The sequence below is a fragment of the Hypanus sabinus genome, chromosome 19 (assembly GCF_030144855.1).
Source record: "Hypanus sabinus isolate sHypSab1 chromosome 19, sHypSab1.hap1, whole genome shotgun sequence".
In the NCBI taxonomy this organism is placed as follows: domain Eukaryota; kingdom Metazoa; phylum Chordata; class Chondrichthyes; order Myliobatiformes; family Dasyatidae; genus Hypanus; species Hypanus sabinus.
In genome coordinates this window covers 1,619,428-1,642,610 of record NC_082724.1, presented here as the reverse complement: position 1 = coordinate 1,642,610, position 23,183 = coordinate 1,619,428, and the positions used below count along the sequence as shown (strand labels likewise).

Sequence of the window (23,183 nt, the reverse complement as noted above, 5' to 3'; positions counted from 1 at the left end):
ATTATGGGCTGAGTGCGGGCCAGTGGGACTAGGTGAGAGTAAGCGTTCAGCACGGACTAGAAGGGCCGAGATGGCCTGTTTCCATGCTGTAATTGTTATATGGTTATAATTCTCTCCCCTCTCACCTTGAACCTATGACCCTCTAGTTCTTCACTCCCAACCCCTGAAGAGTATATACGTTCACCCTTTCTGTACTCCTTTGAAAGATCAGGATTCACTCTCTGCCTTCTCAGCCTCTCTCTATAACTCAGTCCCTTGAGTCCCTGTAACATCTTCATAAAATCTCCTTTGCTCTCTTTCTGGCTTAATGGCCTATAGTTCTGTCCTTCCGAATAAATAATTTTTCTAATTATTTGAAGAAGATGAAGAATTGCTCTCCTGTGATAATGTATGTACTTTTAATATAAATTTGTTGGAGTAATTCTTTTTTCCCCTCCCACAGGACTTGTCAAATGAATCATTGGTCAGATCACAAAAACCAATGCAGAGCAGAAAACATCGGCTTGCCCTTCATAATTAGTGTGCAGGAATCGCGGCTTACCTATTCCAGGCTGACTCAACTGTTGGAGGGATATTCAAGGTACAATGGAAATCAGTGAATATATAGGGTTAGCACAGCACTGGCTCCAAGAAACAGCTGTTCCGTACTCCCACTGGGTTGTGAAACAATGGCTGAACACATGCATGTCTTTCAGGTTATCTCAACATTACCGAAGGGTTTTATGAATCATTGAAACAAGTGATATACAAGAATGCTCTAGTCACAGGGATATGACTTTGACACTTGAGCTATGTGGTGGGTCGACTGACTCTATTGTTCTGCAATGCATGGGGTGTGAATTTTAATTCCTCTTCAAGCTGTGTGGTCAGTGCTGAGTTAGCTGTTATAGCTACTCAATCAGGTTGGAGAATGGGGGTGGGTGCTTGCAGCTGCAAATGAACAGTTTTCCTGGAAAAGCTCAAGGAAGTTCAGCATCAGAACATTGTTGGTGTCATGGCCTCTCAATGCCTTGCTTTTAAATGTGTGTTGGAACCTTAGATGAGAATGGAGTGGTGCATGATTTTAAGGCTGAATGCCCTTTCTGCTTTAACTCAACGGAAAGCTAGGCTTATTGTCATTACCATTGTTTCAATTAGTTGGTTTGAAGTTATGTAAGACATTGGTCATAGAATCACAGAACACTGAGCACAGAAACAGGCCCTTCAGCCCATCTAGTCTGTGCAAAACCTGCTTAGTCCCATTGACCTCACGTGGACCTTAGCCCTCCATGCCCCTCCCATCCATGCAAATTTCTCTCAAATGTTGATGGCAAACCCAAATCCACCACTACTGTTGATAGATCATGCCACCCTCTAAGTGAAGAGGTTCCCTCTCATGTCCTGCTGAAAGCAAGTGGAGTTCTTAGTAAGCTTGTTGTTTTCTGTTAGTACATAGTGAATACACCGAGAATGGGTCCAGAGGTAGTGGTATGTTCCTTCTGTGAGATGTGAAAACCTTGGGAGACCTTCAGTCTCTCTGATAACTACATCTGCACAATGTGCACAAGCTGCTGCTAACCTGCTAATCCAGGAGAATAAGGAGGTGATAGACAGGAGCTACAGGGAGGTAGTCACCCCTAGGTTGCAGGAGGCAGATAACTGGGTGACTGTCAGGAGAAGGAAGAAAAGTGGGCAGCCAGTACAAAGTACCACTGTGACCCTTCCCCTCAAGAATAAGTATACCATTTTGGATTCTTTTGGGGGAAGGACGGTGCAGGGGGGAGGTGTTGTGGTTTGATCTACCAGGGAGAAACCATAGCATGCAGGTCTCTGGCACTGAATTTGGCTCTGTGACTCAGAAGAGGAATGCAGTCATGATTCCTTAGTTTTGGGGACAGACGAGATTCTGTGGATGTGAAAGAGATACCTGGATGGTATTTTGCCTGTCAGGTGCCAGAGTCAGGGATGTCTTGGATTGAGTCCATGGCTTTGTCAAGGGCGAAGGTGAGCAGCCGGAAGTCTTGGTACATATTGACATGGATAAAAAGGGAGGAGGTCCTGAAGAGAGAATATAGGGCGTGAGGTAGAAAACTAGAAAACGGAACCTCTGAGGTAGTAATCGCTGTATATTGCTGCCGTACCACGCGCCAGTGAGGGTAAGAATAAGATGATTTGGCAGGTGGACATGTGGCTAAGGAATTGGTGCAGGGGGCACAGTTTCAGATTTCTGGATCATTGGAATCTTTTCTGAACCTGAGAGGGACCAATATGCAGGTTGGCTAGAGATGCTGGGGATAGTTTAAACTCATTAGGCAGCTGGATGGGAATCAGAATCATAGGGCTGAGGATGAGATAGTTGGATTGGAAGATGTATAATAGTCGCTGGTAGAGTTAAGAAACTGAAAGGGTAAAAAGACCCTGATGGGTGTCGTATCCAGTCCTCCAAGTAGCTAGGATATGGGGTGCAAATTACAATGATAGTCATGGGGGCTGTCAATATGCAGGGAGATTGGGGAAATCAGGTTTGTCCTGGATCCCAAGAGAAAGAATTTGGAAAATCCCTACAAGATGTCTATTTAGAGCCATTTACGGTTAACCCCACTAGGGGAATGGCAGTGTGGATTAGGTGTTCTGTAATTAACCAAATTTGAATAGGGAGTTTAAGGTAAATGAACCCTTAGGGAGCAGTGCCATAATATGATAGAATTCACTGCAGTTTTAGAGGAAGAACATAAAATCAGATGTGTCAATATTATGGGGAATTATCGAAGCATGTGAGGGGAGCTGGACAAAGTTCATTGGAAAGGAACACTAGCAGAGATGACAGCAGAGCAGCAATGGCTGGAGTTTCTGGGAGCAACTCGGAAGGTGCAGGATAGATGCATCCCAAAGTTGAAGTAGTATTCTAAAGGGAAGATGAGGCAACCATGGATGACAAGGAAGTCAAATATAGCTAAAGCTAAAGAGAGGGCCTGTGATATAGCAAAATTTAGTTGGACATTAGAGGATTGGGAAACTTAAAAAAGCAACAGAAGGCAACTAAAAAAGGAGAGAGAAGATTAAATATGAAGGTAAGCTAGTCAATAATAAAAGATGATACTAAAAATTTTTTTAAATAGTTAAAGACCAAAAGAGAGACAAGTGTGGATAATGGACTGCTGAGAAAGGACGCTGGAGCGGCAGTAATGGGGACAAAAAAAAATAGCAGAGGAACTTAAGTATTTTGCATAGTCTTTGCTGTGAAAGACTCCCAACAGTATGCCTGAAATTCAGTTGTGTCAGGGAGCAGAAATGAGCTTTGTTGCTATTGCTAAGAAGGAGGTGCTTGGGATGATGAATGGTCTGAAAGTAGACAAATCACCTGGTCCAGATGGACTGTACCCCATGGTTCTGAAAGAGGTATCTGCAGAGATTGTGGAGGCATTAGTAATCATCTTTCAAGAATCACTAGATTCTTGAATGGTTCCAGAGGACTGGAAAATTGCAAATGTCACTCCATTTTTCAAACAGGGAGAGAGGGAGCAGCAAGAAAATCATAGGTCAGTTGGTCTGACTTCAGTGGTTGGGAAGATGTTGGAGTCCCATTATTAAGGATGAGGGCTCTGGTTACTTAGAGACTCCTGATAAAATAGGCTGAAGTTAGCGTGTTTTCTTGTCTGACAAATCTGCTGGAATTCTTTGAGGAAATTACAAGCAGGATAGACAAAGGAGAATGAATGAATGTTGTTTATTTAGATATTCAGAAGTCCTTTGATTAGGTGCTGCACATGAGGATGCTTAACAAGGTAAGAGGCCATGGTATTACAGGAAAGATGCAAACAGGGATAGAATATTGTCTGACTGGCAGGCTGTAAGAGGGAATAAAAGGGGCATTTTCTGGCTGGCTGCCAGTGACTATTGGTGTTTCACAGGGGTCTGTGGTGGGCCGTTTCTTTTCATGTTATAAGTCACTGATTTTGGTGACGGAATTGGTGGCTTTGTGGCCAAGTTTGCAGTTGATATGGAGACAGGTGGAGGGGCAAGTAGTGTTGAAGCAGGAAGTCTGCAGAAGGAGTTAGGTTGGGAGATTGGGCAAAGTGTCAGATGGAATATAAGATAGGGAAGTATAATGTCATGCACTTGGTAGAAGGAATAAAGGCATTGGCTGTTTGCCAAACTGGTCCAAAGAGCATTGGGAGTCCTTGTGCAGGATTTTCTAAAGGCTGATTTGCAAGTTGAGTCGGTGGTAAGCAAATGAGGCACTGGATAGATGACATTTGGAGTATTGCGAGCAGGCTTGGGAAAAGATGTGCTGCCATTGGAGAGGGTCCAGAGGATGTTCACAAGAATGATTCTGGGAATGAAAGGGTTAACATATGAGGAGCATTTAATGGCACTGGGCCTACATTCAGTGGAGTTTAGAAACATGGGGGGAGGGAATCTCATTGCAACCTATTGAATATTGAAAGGCCTGGATGTAGGGAGGATGTTTCCTACTGTAGGTGAGTGTAAGACCAGAGCTCAGACTGAAGGGACATCGCTTTAGAACAGAGATGAGGAGAAATTTTGTTAGCCAGACAGTAGTGAATCTAAGGAATTCATTGCCACAGACTGATGTAGAGGCCAAGTCATTGAGTATATTTAAAGTGGAAGTTGATAGGTTCTTGATTAGTCAGGGCGCCAAAGGTTATGGGGAGAAGGCAGGAGAATGGTGTTGAGGGACAATAAATCAGCCTTGATGGAATGGTGGAGCAAACTCGAGGGGTCAGGTGACTTAATTCTGCTCCTGTGTCTTTCCGGGTTATAGTCTTAAACAGTTCTTCTTTCATCCTTAACTCATGATCTCTAGCTCCTGTCTCACCCAGCCTCTAAAAACCCTGCTTGCATTTACCTTATCTATACCCCTCATAATTTTGTATACCCCTATCAAGACCGTATAAGACATAGGAGCCCATCGTGTCTGCTCTGCCGTTCTATTATGGCTGATCCTTTTTTACTATCTCCTCCTGAACTCCAGTTTCCGGCCTTCTCCCCGTAACCTTTGTTGCCGTGTCCAATCAAGAACTTATCAATCTCTGCCTTAAATACACCCAATGACCTGACCTCCATAGCTGCATGTGACAACATATTCCTCAAATTCACCACCCTTTGGCTAAAGAAATTTCTCTGTATCTCTGTTTTGAAAGGGTGCCCCTCTATCCTGAGGCTGTGCCCTCTTGTCGTAGACTCTCCCAACGTGGCAAACATCCTTTCCACATCTACTCTGTCTAGGCCTTTCAGCATTCGAAAGGTTTCAATGAGATGCCCCCCCCCCCCCCCATCCTTCTGAATTCCAGCAAGTACAGACCCAGAGCCATCAAATGTTCCTCATATGATAACCCTTTCATTCCTGGAATTCACCTTGTGAACCTCCTCTGGACCCTCTTCAATGCCAACACATCTTTTCTAAGATGAGGGGCCCAAAACTGTTCACAATAATCAAGGTGAGGCCTCACCAGTGCCTTATAAAGCCTCAGCATCATATCATTGCTAGACATCTTGAAATGAATGCTAGCGTGGCATTTGCCTTCCTCACCACCAACTCAACCTACAAGTTAATCTTTAGGGTGTTCCCTCATCTCCCCTCATTCTCCTATACTCCATGGCGTAAAGTCATAACCTCTTCAATCTTTCCCTATAACTCAGGTCTTCAAGTCACAATAACATCCTTGTTAATTTTCTCTCCACTTTCATGAACAAGAGAAGATCTGCAGATCTCTTTCAGGAATGCCTACCCTGAAGAAACTTAAATCTTCCCTTTGATATGAGTTCAGTGAAACACACTCTCACTGCTGCTCTTCTGCTATGATCCCTGCTACTCTCCATCTCTTTGCTTTACTTCATCCCTCCCCTTCCAGCTTTCACCATTCACCTGGTGTTTCTCTCTCCGTCCCCCCCCCCCCCCCGCCAACTTTTAAATCTACCCCTCAGCCTTTTACTCTCCAGTTCTGCCAAAGGATTTTGGCCCAAAATGTCGACTATATATTTTTTCCATAGGTGCTGCCTGGCCTGCTGAGTTCCTCCAGCATTTTGTGTGTGTTGCTCTACACTCTTTTCAGTCTGATTAACATCTTTCCTGTATGTGAGCAGAACTGGACACAATGTTCAAAATTAGGCCTTACCAATATCTAAGATAACTTCAACAAAACGTCCCAACACTTGCACTCAATACTTTGACTTATGAAGGCCAATGTGCCAAAAGTTGCCTTTACGACCCTATCTACTTGTGAGACCACTTTCAAGGAATTAAGTATCTTTATTCTCAGATCCCTCTGTTCTTTTGCACTCCTCAGTGCCTTACAACTCACCGTGCAAGTCCTACCCTGGTTTGTTTTCCCAAAGTGTAACACCTCACCCTTGTCTGCATTAATTGAGGCCTAATCTGGAGTATTCTATGTAGTTCTAGTCACCTACCTACAGTAAAGATAACAATAAGCTTGAAATTTGGCAAGGATGTTGCTGATCCTTGAGGTCCTGAGTTACAGGGAAAGACTAAATAGGATAGGATTTTGTGCTGTGTAGTGAAGGAGAACGAAGGGAGATAGGATTGAGGTATACAAAATTAGGAGGGCTATGCTGTGGACAAGGCAAGCAGGCTTGTTCAACAGAGGTTGGGTAAGAGTAATAAGTGAAATGCTCAAGGGAAACATGAGGGAGATCTTCACTCGGTGGTGAGAATGTGGAACGAGCTGCCAGAGGAAGAGATAGATGGGGTTTCAGTTGTAGTTTGGATAGATACACAGATGGGAGGAGTAAGGAGGCTATAGTATTGATGCAAGTCGATGGAACTAGGCAGAATAACAATTCATCATGGACTAGATGGGCCAAAGGTTCGGTTTCTGTTCTATAGTGCTCTGTGACTTCTATGACTTAAAAATGTGAATGAATAGCAGGGTTTCAGGTGCAGCAAAAGAGCCAACAAAATATTTGTGTTTGGTAGAGGCCTGAAGCATAGTGTTATTCCTCAAGGCATGTTTCTTGCAGCTTGTGAGCCTAATACAAGCGAAAAGGATTAGTGTCGATTAGCATCACAGTCGACATGGGTGAAGTCAGCTGATAGGGCTCAATTCTACGATCAATATTCTTGTCATGGTATACATACCCTAACTATTTGTTTATATAAATGAGTATTGCAATCAGGGATTTTGATCAACTTAGCTGAGAAGTTTTATTTGTGAATCACATGCTCCTTTTTTTCCCCACAGTAGATCCAAAAAGAAGGCAACATTGTAAAGAATGAAAAACTAAATATTCAAAAACTGATATGTCGGCAGTTCAAAAGTACTCATTCCTCTTTGCACAGTTGTCTTTTTAGATAAGTTTCTATTACCTTTGCTCAAGGTGATAGGGCAAGATTTGCTCATTCCTCCTTACAAATTTGCTCAAGTTGTGCCAGGTTAGTTGGGGATTGGCAGTGGACAACAATCTTGAGGTCTTGCCAGAAATGTTCAATTGTATTAAGGTCAGTACTCTCCAGCCTAGTAAAGGACATCAATTTTCTTCATTTGAAGCCATTCCATGGTTGCTGTGGCAGTATACATTGACTTGCCTTTCTGCTGAAAGATAAACTTACTCCCCAATTTTTAGCAGAGACCAGCAGGTTTTTATCCAGGATCTTTCTGTGTTTAGCAGCATTCATCTTCCTATCAATCCTGACCAGATTTCCAGTCCCTGCTGCTGAAAAGCATCCTCATAGCTTGATGCCACCTCCACCATACTTTACAGTAGGTAAGGTGTTACCTGGGTGATGTGCAGTATTAGAACAGTAGAGATCAGGAAAAAGCTCTCCATCCCACCATGTCTGCAATGATAATGCTGCCAAATCAACTAAATCCCTTCGATCTGTCCATAATCCATCTCTACCCATCTATGGTCCATAACCCCCCACCCCCATTCCCTGTTTGTGCATGATCCATCTCCTCCCACCCATTCTCTGCCAATCCATGATCCATATTCACCCCCCCCCCCCCATTCCCTGTCTGTCCATGGTCCATATCTCACCCTCCCCATTCCCTGCCTGTTCATGGCTGCTCCTCCGTTGCCATGCTTCTGGTGCCAACGTAGTATGCCCACAACTCATTAACAATAATCCATATGTCTTTGGAATGTGGGAGGAAACCACACAGTCATGGGGAGAATGTATAAATTGGGAATTGAACCTTGATCTTACTGTTGGCGCTATAAAGTGTGCTGACTACTACGCCACCATGTTGTCCCATATTGCCTATTTATCACCCTGTCCACTTGTCTTGTCAAGTTGTCTGGTCTTCTAGTTACTGAGCCTTCTGTCAGCAGGAACAGTTTGTGTAATCGCTCTGTTAAAATTCAAAGTAAACTTATAATCACATGTATAATACATATCACCATATACAGCCCTGAGATTCATTTTCTTGCAGACTTTCACAGTAAATACAAGAAACATAATGAAATCTATGAAAGACTGCACCCAAAAGGATGAACAACCAATATGCAAAAGATAACAAACTGTGCAAATATCAAAAGAAAGAAATAATAATAAATAAGCAATGAATATTGAGGAGATGAGATGAAGAGTCCTTGAAAGTGAGTCTTTTGGTTGTGGGATTAGTACAGTGATGGGGTGAGTAGAATAAAGTTATCCTCTCTGGTTCAAGAGCCTAAAGGTTGAGGGGGTAGTAACTATTTCTGAACCTGGTGGTGTGGATCCTGAGGCTCCTGTACCATTTTCCTGATGGCAGCAGTGATAAGAGAGCATGGCCTAGGTGGTGGTGGTTCTTGATGATGGGTGTTGCTTCCCTGCAACAGCACTCAATGGTGGGGAGAACTTTACCTGTGGTGAACTGGGCTATATCCACTACTACTTGTAGGTTTCTTTCCGTTCAAGAGCATTGGTTTCCATAGCAGGCCACATTCCAGCCAGCCAGTTCACTCTCCACCACACATCTATAGAAGTTTGTCAAAGTTTTAGATGACATGCCAAATCTTCACAAACTTCTAAGAAAGTAGAGGTGCTGCTGTGCTTTCTTTGATCCAGAACAGATCCTCTGAAATACGAACACTGAGGAGTTTGAAGTTGCTGACCCTCTCCACCTCTGATCCCCTGATAAGGACTGGCTCATGGGCCCCCAGTTTCTCCCTCCTGAAGTCAATAATCGGCTCCCGGACTTTGCTACAGCAAGTAAGAGATTGTTGTTGAAACACCACTCAAGACAGATTTACAATCCCACGCCAGTTTGCTGATTTGTCACCACGTTTGATATGGCCAACGACAATGGTGCCTCTCTAACCAGGAGCAAATCCAAGCAACCAGCTGTAATTTGTGCTTAACGAGATGTACCATGTGGGTAATACTTGCCTCTGATCTATGCCCTCTATCTTCAAGGGCAATCTGCTTTTCGGGTACCATACCACAGGTCAGTTCAGGCTGCTGCTTAATCAGTAACTGCAATCAACAGCTGGTTAGTCATCGTACTCCAAAATATGAGAAGATTTTGCAGAGAAAATTAACAGAAAGTGTTTACACTGAGGAGATCAATAATCAGTAGACCTATGACTAGATCTGATCACTGGTAAAAAGTTCCACTGGATGAGAAATGTATTATGCTCATTGAGCTATGACAGGATGTACAGAAACCAGTGGAAGCAGATTTGTGTTGCACTGGAGTGAATATTGCAAAAGGAAGGCTGTTGCATTGGTTACAAGACTAACTACCGAGCTGGTATCACCATGATGGACCAAATGGCCACCTCCTATGTTATATAGGGTATAATGATATGAATGTCTGTAAGGTACAGGAGCCTGAAAACCTGCACTCAGTGATTGGTGCTCCCTGGTGCTGTAAGCTGGTGTGCTAACCTACTTATTGTAACTTGCAGTAATTTATTTATGTATCGCATTGTACTGTTGCTATAAAACAACATACTGAATGTCAGTGGTAATAAACCTGATTCTGATTCATATTTGCTTTGTATTCTGCTACAGATATTCAGTTAATGTGTTCCAGCCCCCATTCCAACCTGGTCGAATCTCACCTGAGCCACCCCTTTCCAAGATGGACAATATGCAGCCCAGCACTGGAATCAGTCCCGGCTCTGAAACTGGAGATGGAAATCTGCCACTGGAAGTTCAGGAACGAGACTTCCGACCCCTCCAACGTACTCACATCACTAGCTCTATGTCTGAGCCCCTCCTGGCCTCTGCTTTCTTAAAGGGAACAAGCTGGCCAGGTAGAGAGAGGGATTCAATTCACAGCTACGACTCGGGGTTCTCGGAAATGCAGCCGGAATCACAGGACCACTTGGGATGTGAGAAGGAAACCTCTTACGAGAAAGCTCCAAAGCCTGAGGGTAAGCTTTGCAGTTTTCTTCACAAAGACCTCTTGTAAGATAAAATGGATTCTTACCTTCACAATCTTCCTCGTTATGATCTTGCACCTTATCACTTTTTCCATATCATTAATACTTGCATTGTTGTCTTACCTTGTACTAGCTCAATGCACCATGTATGAACACTATGCAAGACCAGCTTTTCACTGTACCTTGGAACATTTAACAATAATAAACCAATATCAAATAAATCCCAGTCAAAGCTCCTTACCCCATTGCACCTCACCTCACAGATAGGGGGAAGCAAGGTATGAGGAAAGTCACTTCAATTATTAATACGTTCAAGTTCAAAACTTTATGATCTTTAAACTCAGCAAGAAAGTGAAGCCTTAATTATTACTGTAACAACTGTAAATACTTGGCTGGTCAAGCTGTGATTCCACTGGAGCTGCTTGATGTTATTGTACAGATACCACCTAGAACTGTTGTATACCATCACTAATGCATCAGCTGCTGCTTTGTGCTCTCAGGCTGTTGCCTGTTGTGCAACCTCTAATTCCAATTCCAGACTGGACCTTGACTGACAACACTTCCAGACCTGGTCTTTACAAGCTGTCGCTGGAACACCAGTCTCCCCTTCCCCCACCACCACTTTGTCATCCCATGTCTCTCAGGACCCACCGTCCTTGGAAGTTCCATCTTCCTCTCACCCTACCTTCCCTGAACACCCCGACCCTCCCCTCTCCTCAGACTCTACCAACCCTCTTCTCCCCTCCAACCACAGGACTTCACAGTTCCCTCTGAGGCAGAACATTCTGTCCTCAGCAAAGGCGTCACCTCCATCCCTCTGCACCCATGCCTCAGTGAGTTCTGCGCCACCATAACACTGAACTCTTCCGCTGCGCCTGTCACCGTGCCTACTTCTTTGGCAAGACCTGTTAACCCTGCACCAGTGACCCCTTCTCCCATTTCCAACCCTTCTCCTCTTCCTGGAAACCCCTCTCAGGTCCTCTGCCTGGTCTGGATCTTTTCATTGCTTACTGCCAACGAGATGATAACTGTCTCGGCTTTGCCAATGGTGACCAGTGATGTGCCTCAGGGATCTTTTCTGGGACACCTTCTCTTCGTGATTTTTATAAATGACCTGGATGAGCAAGTAGAGGGATGAGTTAGTAAATTTGCTGATGACACAAAGGTTGGGGGTGTTGTGGATAGTTTGGAGGGCTTTCACAGGTTACAGTGGGACATCGAAAAGATGCAAAACTGGGCTGAGAAGTGGCAGATGGAGTTCAATCTCTCTGTTTCTCTCACAATCATTCCTTGCCTGCTTTCCATCTCCCTCTGCTCTCCTTCCCCTTTCTTTCTCCTTAGGCCTCCCATCCCATGATCCTTTCCCTTCTCCAGCTCTGTATCCCTTTTGCAAATCAACTTTCGAGCTCTTAGCTTCATCCCTCCCCCTCCCCCTCCCACTTTCAAATCTCTTACTATCTTTTCCTTCAGTTAGTCCTGACGAAGGGTCTCGGCCCGAAACGTCGACCATACTTCTTCCTATAGATGCTGCCTGGCCTGCTGTGTTCCTCCAGCATTTTGTGTATGTTGCTTTTGTGTAATTAATTCAGATCACTTTGACATGAAAGAATCTTCTTCTATTGATCAGTGCCATAAAAAAGCCAAATTAAATCCACTGTGATTCAATGTTGTAAAACATGAAAACATCCAAGGGCGTGAATACTTTTTATAAGCACTGTACATCCGTGACATTTCACACGCTCTTGATCTTTTCAATGACTTCAAGTTCCCTGCCCCTGGTCGTTTAATTTTCACTCAGGTTATCCCCCATTTCTACCTCCATCCCCCATTAGGTTGGCCTTAAAACCCTCTGCTTCTTTCTGGACACCGGATGCACTCCACCAACATTCTCCTCCATCTAGCAGAACTTGTTCTCACTCTCAATAATTTATTCTTTGGCCTTTCCCACTTCCTTCAAACAAAAAGTGTAGCCGTGTGCACTTGCATGGGTCCCCACTATGCCTGCTTCTTTGTTGGCTACGTGGAACAGTCTACATTCCAAGCCTACACTGGTATCATTCCCCATATTTTCCTATGCTATGTCGACTGCATTGGTGCTTCTTCCTTTGCTCATGTGGAGCTTGTCAGCTTCATCAACTTTGCCTCCAATTTCCACCCTGCCCTCAAGTTTACCTGGGCCATATCTGACACCTCCTTCCCCTTTCTCAATCTTTGTCGCTATCTCTGGAACTAGTTTATCCACTGATCTTTTCTAACCCCACTGATTCTCACAGTTACATGGACTATACCTCTTTCCACCCTGTCACTTGTAAAAATGTCATCCCCTTCTCTCATTTACTCCACCTCCACCACATTTGTTCTCAGGTTGAGACTTTTCATTCCAGAATGAAGATGTCCTCCTCTTTCAAAAAAAGGAACTTCCTTTCCTCTGCCATCAACGGTACCCTCACCCACATCCCTTCCATTTCACGCATGTCTGTCCTCAACCTCTGCTTGTAGTCCCACCCAACCTCAGTGGAAAAAGCCTGCTTGCATTTACGCTGTCTATACCCTTCATAATTTTGTATACCTCTATTAAATCTCCTCTCAATTTTCTGTATTCTAAAGAATACGATCCTAACATATTAAACCTTACCTCTATAACTCAGGCCCTCTAGCCCCAGCAAAATTCTTGTAAGTTTTCTCTGCATTCTTTCAACCTTGTTTACATCTTTCCTGTAGGTGGTGACCAAAACTGCAGACAATACTCCAAATTAGTGCTCACCAACATCTTGTACATCTTAAACATAACATTCCTTTGTTCTACCACAATTCTCAGTGCCTTATCATTCATTGTGTAAGACCAACTGAAATGCAAACCCTCACATTTGTCTACATTAAATTCTATCTGTCATTTTTCAGCACAATATTTCCAGTTGATGCAGATCCCTCTGCAAGCCCTGATAGCCTTCCTCACTGTCCAGTACACCCCCAGTCTTGGTGTTATTTACAAATTTGGTGATCCAGTTAACCGTAATATCATCCAGATCATTGATAAAGATGACAAACAACAAAGGACCCAGCACCAATCCCTGCAGCACACCACCAGTCACAGGCCTCCAGCTAGAGAGGAAACCCTCTACTAGCACTCTCTGACTTCTCCCACAAAGCCAATGTCTAATTCAGTTTGCTACCTCATTCTGAATGCCAAGTGACTGACCCCTCTTGACCAGCCTCACCTTGTCAAATGCCTGACTAAAGTCCAAATTAGTCCATGTAGACAACATTCACTGCCTTGCCTTCATCCACATTCCTGATAATTTTCTCAAAACACCTGATAAGATTGATTAGGCATGACCTACCATGCCTGAAGCCATGCTGACTATCCTACACAGTCCATATTTATCCAAATGCTTATATACCCAGTCCCTTAGAATACTTTCCAATAACTTTCCCACATCTGATGTCCGACTCACCGGTCCATAACTTCCTGGTTTCTGTTTAGAGCTTTTTTTAAACAACAGAACAGCATTAGCCATCCTCCAATTCTCTGGTATGTGTCCTCTCACTAAAGATGCCTTAAGTATATCTGCTAGTGCCCTGGCAATGTCTGTACTTAGCTTCCATAGGGTTCGAGGGAGCACCTAGTCAGGCCGTATGGTTTTATCCACCCTGATTTGCCTCAGGTTAGCAAGCATCTCCTACGGGGTCCATGAAGTTGATGCTGCTTTCCCTCACTTCTATAGACTCTGTATTCACTTCCCAAGTAAATATGCAAAGAATGCTTTTAACATCTTTCCCTAGGGCTTTTAACTAGGGCTGCAATATCTCTTGAAAACCAAGGTTCCCTGCATGTGTTATCTTTACCTTTTATTCTGACAGGCATATACAACCTTTGTACTCCCAAAATGTTGTTTTTGAAGACCTCCCCACTTTCCAAGTACACTTTTGCTAGAAAGCAGCCAATCCCAAACCACACCTGCCAGATCATTTCTCATACCATCAAAATTGGCTTTTCACCAATTTAGACATCAACCCGCAGACCAGACCTATCTTTTTGCATGTTTTTTTTTAAACTGATGGCATTGTGGTCACTGGGTGCAAAGTGTTCTGCTACACAAACTTCTGTCACCTGCATTGTCTCATTCCTTAATAGTAGATTCACTATCGCATGCCCTCTCGTTGGGACTTCTACGTACTGATGAAGAAAACTTTCCTGAACACATTTGACAAACTCTGTCCCATCTAGTCCTTTTACAGTATAAGATTCCCAGTTAACAGGTGGAAAGTTAAAATTGCCTACTGTAACAACATGCGATCTGTTTATAAATTTGTTCCTTTAATATAGCTCCATTAATATGATACCTTTCTTATTTCTTAGTTCCACCCATATACCTCACTAGTTGAGTTCTTCAGTCTGTCCTGACTGAGCACTGCCATGACATTCCCTGACTAGTAATGTCACCACCCCTCCTTTAATCCCTCCCACTCTGTCACATCTAAAACAACAGAACATGGGAATATTGAGCTGCCAGTCCTGTCCCTCTTGCAACCAAGTCTCACTAATGGTTACAAAATCATAATTCTAGGTTTTGATCCTTGCCCCGAGCTCATCCACCTTTCCTATGATAATTCTTGCATTGAAATATACACAGTTCAGAACACTAGTCACACCATGCTTAACCTTTTGATTCCTGACTTTGTCTGAGATCTTACCAACATCTGCCTCCACAACCTATCCACTGACTCTTCTGGCTCTCTGGTTTCTATCCCCCTGTAATGTTGTAATTTAAAGTCTATATGTGTAAGGCTAATGAAAATAGATTTGGGAGCAAAGGACCGTTATTCTCACTTCATCATCCACCCTCTACCAAACACTAGGGCATTGCATTTCCTACAATCATCTTCATTCCTGTGCCCTTTAGTTTGACTAAAATATCTCCTGGAAATCTTTGCCTGGAGAACTAACAAATGTTCTCTGAAAGCTTGGAAACCACTTTCCGTTTACAGGTAGTCCCCGAGTTAAGAACGTCCAATTTCCGAACAACTCGTACTTATGAACCGAGGAAGGAGAATGCCGTCCGCCATTTTAAGTTGTTGCCGTTGACACTGTGTTGAGTGTTTGACTTTGTATTTGGCTTAAAATTTTCTTAGTACGATTCACCCTGACCGTTCCAGTCAGCTGGTGGCGCAGGGAGATCAGCACTGGGCCAGAGAACGGAGGTTCCCGAGTTCGATTTAGTGACAGACCATTCCCGTGCTGGGTTGATGTCGATCCAGTTACTCCTGTACCGTGCCAGGTTGATGTCGAGCTCATAACGTGACTTCATAAAAAAAACACTGCCACCTCCAGTTTAAATTCCCACGTGGAATATTGTGGAAGATCAAATACCCAAACCCAGCACAGCCCCCACTTGTCCCATTGTCTCAGTGTGATGCAGTTTAGGACCTGGGGAATTCAATGCTGTGGTCCTTAGGACCCAGCGGACCTCAGGAGCCGGTGCAGGTCGGGACCCGCCGCCCGCGGTGTTTCTGTTCCATTGACGGGAAGCAATTGAGATTGAAAATAAAGTGGAAAAATAAAGCGTTTGGAAAGAGGTGAAACGTCATTGGAAAAGCGTTAGGCTACAGTCGGTCAACGATTGAAACAATTTTAAAGGATAACGGATAAAGTAAGAATAATGGAGCATGTGAAAGGCCCTGGCCCTTTGAAAGCTACAATTATTACTAAGCAACGCAGTGGTTTAATTATTGGAATACATACGTTTCTTAAGTGTTTTATATGCATAGAAAGGTAAAATATATATTATATACTAAAACAAACGTTTGACTAACTGACGCTAAATAATACCGGATGTACTTGTTCCAACTTACGTACAAATCCGACTTAAAGACAGACATAGGAACGGAACTCATACGTAACCCGGGGACTGCCGGTATTCCGTCATCAGTTTTACCTGGTGCACTTGAAGCTGAGTGTCCTTGTGATAAGTAGTGGCTTGACCTCTCAAAGGTTTATTAGGAAATGTCAGTATAACATAGTTTTTGAACTCTTGTTCCACAGCTGTGATTCCTGGTTACCAGCAACCGTCTGCATCAGTACGTTTTCACACACCACAGTTTTACATCAAACTCATTGACCCATCAAACAAAGAGCAGAAAATGGAAGACAAAGGTGAGGTCAAAGAAATGGGGCTCATACCTATTTTAGTGAGTTTTCTGGATGTGGCTATCTGTTAGTGTATGTCTGTGTTGGTGGCATTTTATGATTTTTGCCAGCTGTTGTACTGTACCAGGCTGCTAAAGAAAAAGCCTGTTTTGAAATGTAGAGCAACTGCAGCTATTTTGGGAACATTAGTCATTTTGAGCACATCTGCTTTAATCCAGTTACACCAGAATCTTTCCAGATAAATGGCCTCAGCACACGTCCTGTAGTGTTGCCCTTACAAGCGCATTCATCTTTCAGTTATCTGCTAGCTCCTGCTTTACGCCTTTGGCCAAGAATCTACCATGAAAATTAACTCCCTTTGCACATTGGTTGCTTCTTTCTTGGAGCTTTTTGTTGGTATTTGTTTTACTGTGAATAACCCCAAGTGAGACAGAACAAGCAGATAATAGGGCAAAATTGTAGTTAGTGGGGTGAATTGAAGTGCAACATGGGGCAAAATTGAAAATGCTGATGAATACAAGACTGAAGGTGTTACATTTTATTACTCGCAGTATATGGAATGTTTGATCTTGTAGCACAATTAGAGATTGGCAGGTGCAACGTTGTGGGCATCACTGAGTCATGGCTGAAACAAATTTGTAGTTGGGAGTTTAGCATCATAAGATTCAGCTTGTATCAAAAGGACAGGCAGGTAGGATGAGGGAGTGGGGGACTCTGGGGGACTTTCTAAGAAATTAAATTCTTAGAAAGAGGTGACATAGATGTAGAGACCATGGGCAGAGCTAAAAAACTAGAAGAGTCAGAAGACCCTGATGGGAGTTATGTACACGCGTCCAAACAGTAGTCAGGATGTAGGATGCAAATTACAACGAGATTGAAAAGGAATGTTAAAAAGGACAATGTTATGATAATCTCGTGGGATTTCAGTATGCTGATAGATTGGAAAAATCAGGTTGGTACTGGATTTCAAGAAAGGGAATTTGTAGAATGCCTACAGGGTGGCTTGTTAAGAGCAGCATGTGATTGAGTTCACTAGGGAAAGGGCAGTTCTGTATGGGGTGTTGTATAATGAACCAGATTTGATTAGGGAGCATATGGTAAAGGAATCCTTAGGAGGCAATAATCATAACATAGTAAAATTCACCCTGCAGTTTGAAAGGGAGAAGCTAAAGTCAGATATATCAGTATTCTAATGGAGTAAAGGAAATTACAGAGAGATTAGAGAGGAGCTGACCAAAGTTGATTGGTAGGGGACACTAGCAGGGATGACTGCAAAACAGCAATGACTAAAGTTTTTGGGGGCAGTTCAGAAGGCATGGGATAGATATACCCGAAAGATGAAGCATTCTAAGGGGAGGATAAGGCAACCGTGGCTCACAAGGGAAATCAAAGACAGCATAAAAGCAAAAGTGAGGGCATATAATATAGCAAAAATTAGTGGGAATATAGAAAGGATTGGGAAACTTTTAAAAACCAATAGAAAGCAACTAAAAAAATTATAAAGGGGGAAGAGATAAAATATGAAGGTAAGCTAGCCAGTAGTATGAGGATAAGAAACGTTTTTCAAATACATAGAGAAACAGAAGTGAGTGTGAATATTGGATTGCAATGGTGGATGAACTTTAAGTATTCTGTGTCAGTCTTCACTATGGAAGACACTAGAATTATGCTAGAAAATCCAGAGTGTCATTGAACAGAGGTGATATTAGTTGCTTTACTAAGCAGAAGGTGCTTGGGAAGCTGAAAGGTCTGAAGATACATAAGTTACCTGGATCAGTTGGACTACTCCCTAGGGTTTCAAAAGAGGTAGCGGAATAGATTGTGGAGGTATTAGTGGTGATCTTTCAAGAATCACTGGATTCTGGAATGGTGCTGGAGGACTGGAAATTTGGAAATATCACTCTACTCTTTAAGAAGGGAGAGAGGCAGAAGAAAGGAAACTTTAGGCCAGTTAGTCAGACAAAGTATGTCTGTCTGTTCAGTGGTTGGGAAAATGTTGGAGTCGATTATTAAGGATGAGGTCACAGGGTACTTGGAGACACACAATAAAATAGTTTGTGGTCAGCATTGTTTACTCAAAAGAAAATCTTGCCTGACAAATTTGTTGGAATCAAACATGAGGTAATCTGCAGATGCTGGAAATTCAAACACACACAAAAATGTAATCCACCAGAAATTTTTTGGAATTCTTTGAGGAAATAACAAGCAGTATAGACAAAGGAGAATTGGTGGATGTTGTGTACCTGGGTTGTCAGAAGGCCTTTGACGAGGTGCGACAATGAGGCTGCTTAACAAGTTAAGAGCCGATGGTATTAACAGGAAAGATACCAGCATGGATAGAGCATTGGTTGATTGGCAGAAGGCAACGGGGGAGTCTTTTCTGGTTAGCTATAGTATTCCTCAGGGGTTGGTGTTGGGATCCTTTCTTTTCATGTTGTATGTCTGTTATTTGGATGACAAGGTTACTGGCTTTGTGGCAAGTCTGCAGACGATATGAAGGTAGGTGGAGGGGCGGATAGCATTGAAGGAGCAAGGAATCTGCAGGAGGACCTAGACAGATTGGGAGAATGGGCAAAGCAATAGCAGGTGGAATACAGTGTAGGGGCATGTGGGGTCATTCATTTTGTAGAGGAAATTAATTCTGTTGACTATTTTCTAAATGGGGAGAAAACTCAAAAAGTGGAGGTGCAAATGGACATGGGTAACCTTGTGCAATATTCCCTAAAGGTTAATTTGCAAGTTGAGTTGGTCTTTAAGGTAAATGCAATCAATGTTAGCATTCGTTATGAGAGGACTAGAATATAAAAGCAAGGATATAATGCTGAGGCTTTTTAAGGCATTTTCAGCATTCTGCCCTTGAAGTATTATGCACAGTTTTGGGGCCGCTTATTTAAGAAAAGATGTGCTGACATTAGAGAGGGTCTAGAGGTTCATGTGAATGATGCTTGGAATGAAAGGGTTAATGTATTAGCTTTTGATAGCTGTGGTCTGTACTCACTTGAGTTTAGAAGAATGAGGGGAGATTTCATTGAAACCCATCAAATATTGAAAGGACTGGATATGGTAGATGTGGGGAGAATATTTCTGATAGTGGGGGAGTCTAGGACCAGAGGATACAGTCTTAATAGAAGGACATCAATTTAGAATAGAGATGAAGAGGAATTTCTGTCACCAGCCAGAGTAGTGAATCTGTAGAATCCATTGCCACAGGTAGTGGGGGAGGTCAAATCATTGCGTATATTTAAAGCATTGTTTGATAGGTTCCTAATTAGTCAGGACAGGAAAGGTTACAAAGAGAAGAAAGAGAGTGGAGTTTGGAGGGATATTAAATTGATCATGATGGGATGACAGAGCAGATTTAATGGGCCAAATGGCCTTGTTTTGCTCCTATGTCTTATGGTCTAAGAAAAGGAACCTCAAGGCAGTATAGTATAGAGGCATATAAATGCTTTAATAATAAATGTACTTTGAACTTTATTTGTCCTATTTATTGGGGTTGTTTGGGAGGAAAGGGCCTTCTTGTATCCCTTGGTCGCCCATCAGAAAGGTTTACTGCTGTCACCCCCAGACCAAACCATGTACAAAGAATGTCAGTGGCAGCTGTCGCAGCAACTCTGCCAGAGCAGAGGCAACAGTGTCAATGTGGCTTCTCCATCCAAGCTGGCTGCTATTCTCATGCTGAACCTGGCAGCCCATTACTGAAGTACTCTGTTTCTGACAAACTGTTTCAGTTAAATTCTAAATATTGTTAACTGTCTGTTATATGAGATCAGTATGAAGATTTGATCAGAGAGAATTGCCAGACTTCCAAATGATGACATTTCATTTTCTACCCCCGCACTGGGGGGGGGTGCATTTGAATGTTTAACTTCCTTGTTTCATGAGCTTGACTCAATACAAGGAGTTCCTGGGAAACGCAAGAGATCGATTTCTGAAAATTGTCATAGACTCAGCTCAGAAACTTCAGTGAGGGTCAATCAGCACAAACATTGATTTATTGCCTTCCCCTGTATAGTTACAATGAAACACAATTGATGGCCTTTTAGTATCAAAGGATGTTAAATTGATTGATGATTCTTACAACTGTCAGATGAGATTGCCTTAGCATTTTCCAAAGCAAATGATTAGAATGGCCTCCTGTTGTGAAGTAGCCCCTGTGTTCAAGACAATGGTGTCTTATTACTGCCAAGAAGTTGCATGTAATTTTTTAAAAGATGATGTCGTTTGAATTAACTAGCTGCTACTGCATTTCTATAACCCCAGGAGATATTTTCATTTCTGTAACAAGTTTTGCTATCTTGAAAAATTCTTAATTTGTTGCAGAGTTTACGTAGATTTTTGTAGGTCAGGTCTTCCATAATCTGGAAAGTCCCTAAATTATCCAAAGAACCATCATTTACCTACATTATTTGATAAATTATTTTTTTCCTGAGTAGAGTCGTAGTTATATAGTAAAAGAACAGGCCCTTAAGCCCATCTGGTCCATTTCCTAGTGTTTGGCTCATATTTCTCTGAACAACAGACAGTAGGTGCAGGAGTAGGCCATTCGGCCCTTCTAGCCAGCACCACCATTCAATGTGATCATGGCTGATCATACACAATCAGTACCCCGTTCTGCCCTCTCCCCATATCCCTTGACCCCGCTATCTATAAGAGCTCTATCTAACTCTCTCTTGAATGCATCCAGAGACCTGGCCTCCACTGCCTTCTGGGGCAGAGCATTCCACATATCCACCACTCTCTGGGTGAAAAAGTTTTTCCGCATCTCTGTTCAAAATGTCCTACCCCTTATTCTTAAACTGTGGCCTCTAGTTATGGACTCACCCATCAGCGGGAACATGCTTCCTGCCTCCAGCGTGTCCAATCCCTTAATAATCTTACATGTTTCAATCAGATCCCCTCTCATCCTTCTAAATTCCAGTGTATACAAGCCCAGTCGCTCCAATCTTTCAACATATGACAGTCCCATATGTTGAACAATTCCTTTCCATGGATCTGTCCAACTGTCTTTTAAATATCAGTGTGCCTGCCTTTCACAGTTCCTTTGGCAGCTGATTCCACATAGATAAAACAAAAAAGTCCTGCCTAAACCTCTCCCCTTTCACCTTAAACTTGTGCCCACTAGTTCTTGGCTTCCCAACTCTGGCAAGAAGATAGAATGCTTTCACCTTATCTATGCCTCTCATGTGGCATATGCTTAAACGATTGAACAATACTGATCGTGCAGACCTGCCCTGTGGAGAGTCCACAATTCCTATTCGAAAGTATCACCCACGCCCAATTACTGATGACATGGGGCAAAGTGGATGGGTGCACTGAAACTGGAGTCCAAGGGCTGTATCAGCCAGTGCTGGACATTTGAAGTTAAAACACTGGAAACAGTCAAGCATCAGGGAAGTGGATCCTTCAGTCCACAGTACACATTTTATAACCCATTCCATTCAACCCATTAAGCTCACCTCTTCCAGGCAGTAACTGTAGAGAGAGATGCTGCAGGCCACTTTGTCGAGAACCTTTGATACATCTGCCATAGTAGGCAGGGCTTCCTGGTGGCAGCCCATTTCATTTTGACTTCCTATTCTGATATTTCGCTTCATGGTCTCCTCTGGTGCCACAATGTGACCACATTCATATTTCTTCTTGAGATTTCCCCCCCACCCCCGCTCTTTCTCTTTCTCCATTCCCAATTCTGTTTCTCTTCTCATCCCTTGTCCTCACCTGCCCATCACCTCCCTATGGTTCCCCACCTCCTTTCCTCTCTTCCATGACCCACTGTTCTATCAGATTCTTTCACCTTCAGTCCTTTACCTCTTCCACCTATCACCTCCTGTCTTTTTACCTCGTCCTCCCTTCCCCACCCATCCACCTACCCCCTCACCTGTTCTCACATATCACCTGCCAGCTTGTATTCCTTCCACTCCTACCACCATCTTATTCGGGCTTCTGCCCCCATCCTTTCCAGTCTTGGTGAAGGGTCTCAGTCTGAAACGGCAAATGTTTATTCCCTTCTATAGATGCTGCCCAACTCGAGTTTCTCCAGCATTTTGTGTGTGTTGTTCAAGAGATACTGGATTAACGTTTCTGGTCAAGGACTCTCCTGCAGACTTACTGGAATATCTTGAGGTTTATTTTCCTAAATCCAAACATCATATATAAAAGGAGACATTACAGTTTGGGAGAGCACATGGACCAAACGTGGACAGATACTGGTATCCTGATGATGTTCAAACACCAAACGGACAGATACTGGTGTCCCGGCGATGTTCAAACACCAAACGGACAGATACTGGTGTCCCAACGATGTTCAAACACCAAACGTGGACAGATACTGGTGTCCCAACGATGTTCAAACACCAAACGTGGACAGATACTGGTGTCCCAATGATGTTCAAACACCAAACGTGGACAGATACTGGTATCCTGACGAGGTTTAAACACCAAACATGGACAGATACTGGTATCCTGACGAGGTTTAAACACCAAACGTGGACAGATACTGGTTTCCTGACGATGTTCAAACACCAAACGTGGACAGATACTGGTATCCCGACGAGGTTTAAACACCAAACGTGAACAGATACTGGTGTCCCGATGAGGTTCTGAAGCATGTCATCAAAAGCTGCATTTCGTATATTTAAAAAGATGTTAGTGTTTTCAACAAATCAATCATTCAAACAATAACTGTGTTCCATACCCTGAAATA

At 43.1% G+C, this 23,183-nt stretch overlaps 1 protein-coding gene across 6 annotated transcripts in view; it reads left to right on the top strand.

Moving 5' to 3' along the window:
• Positions 1-23,183, top strand: part of usp19 (ubiquitin specific peptidase 19) — a 217,995-nt gene that overhangs the window by 170,361 nt on the left and 24,451 nt on the right. For all 6 annotated transcript variants that reach the window (XM_059943872.1, XM_059943873.1, XM_059943870.1 and 3 more), the window contains 3 exons: positions 443-580; positions 9,959-10,323; positions 16,376-16,486. In XM_059943872.1, coding sequence (XP_059799855.1) covers positions 443-580; positions 9,959-10,323; positions 16,376-16,486 — 614 coding nt within the window. The remainder of the gene's footprint in view (positions 1-442; positions 581-9,958; positions 10,324-16,375; positions 16,487-23,183) is intronic.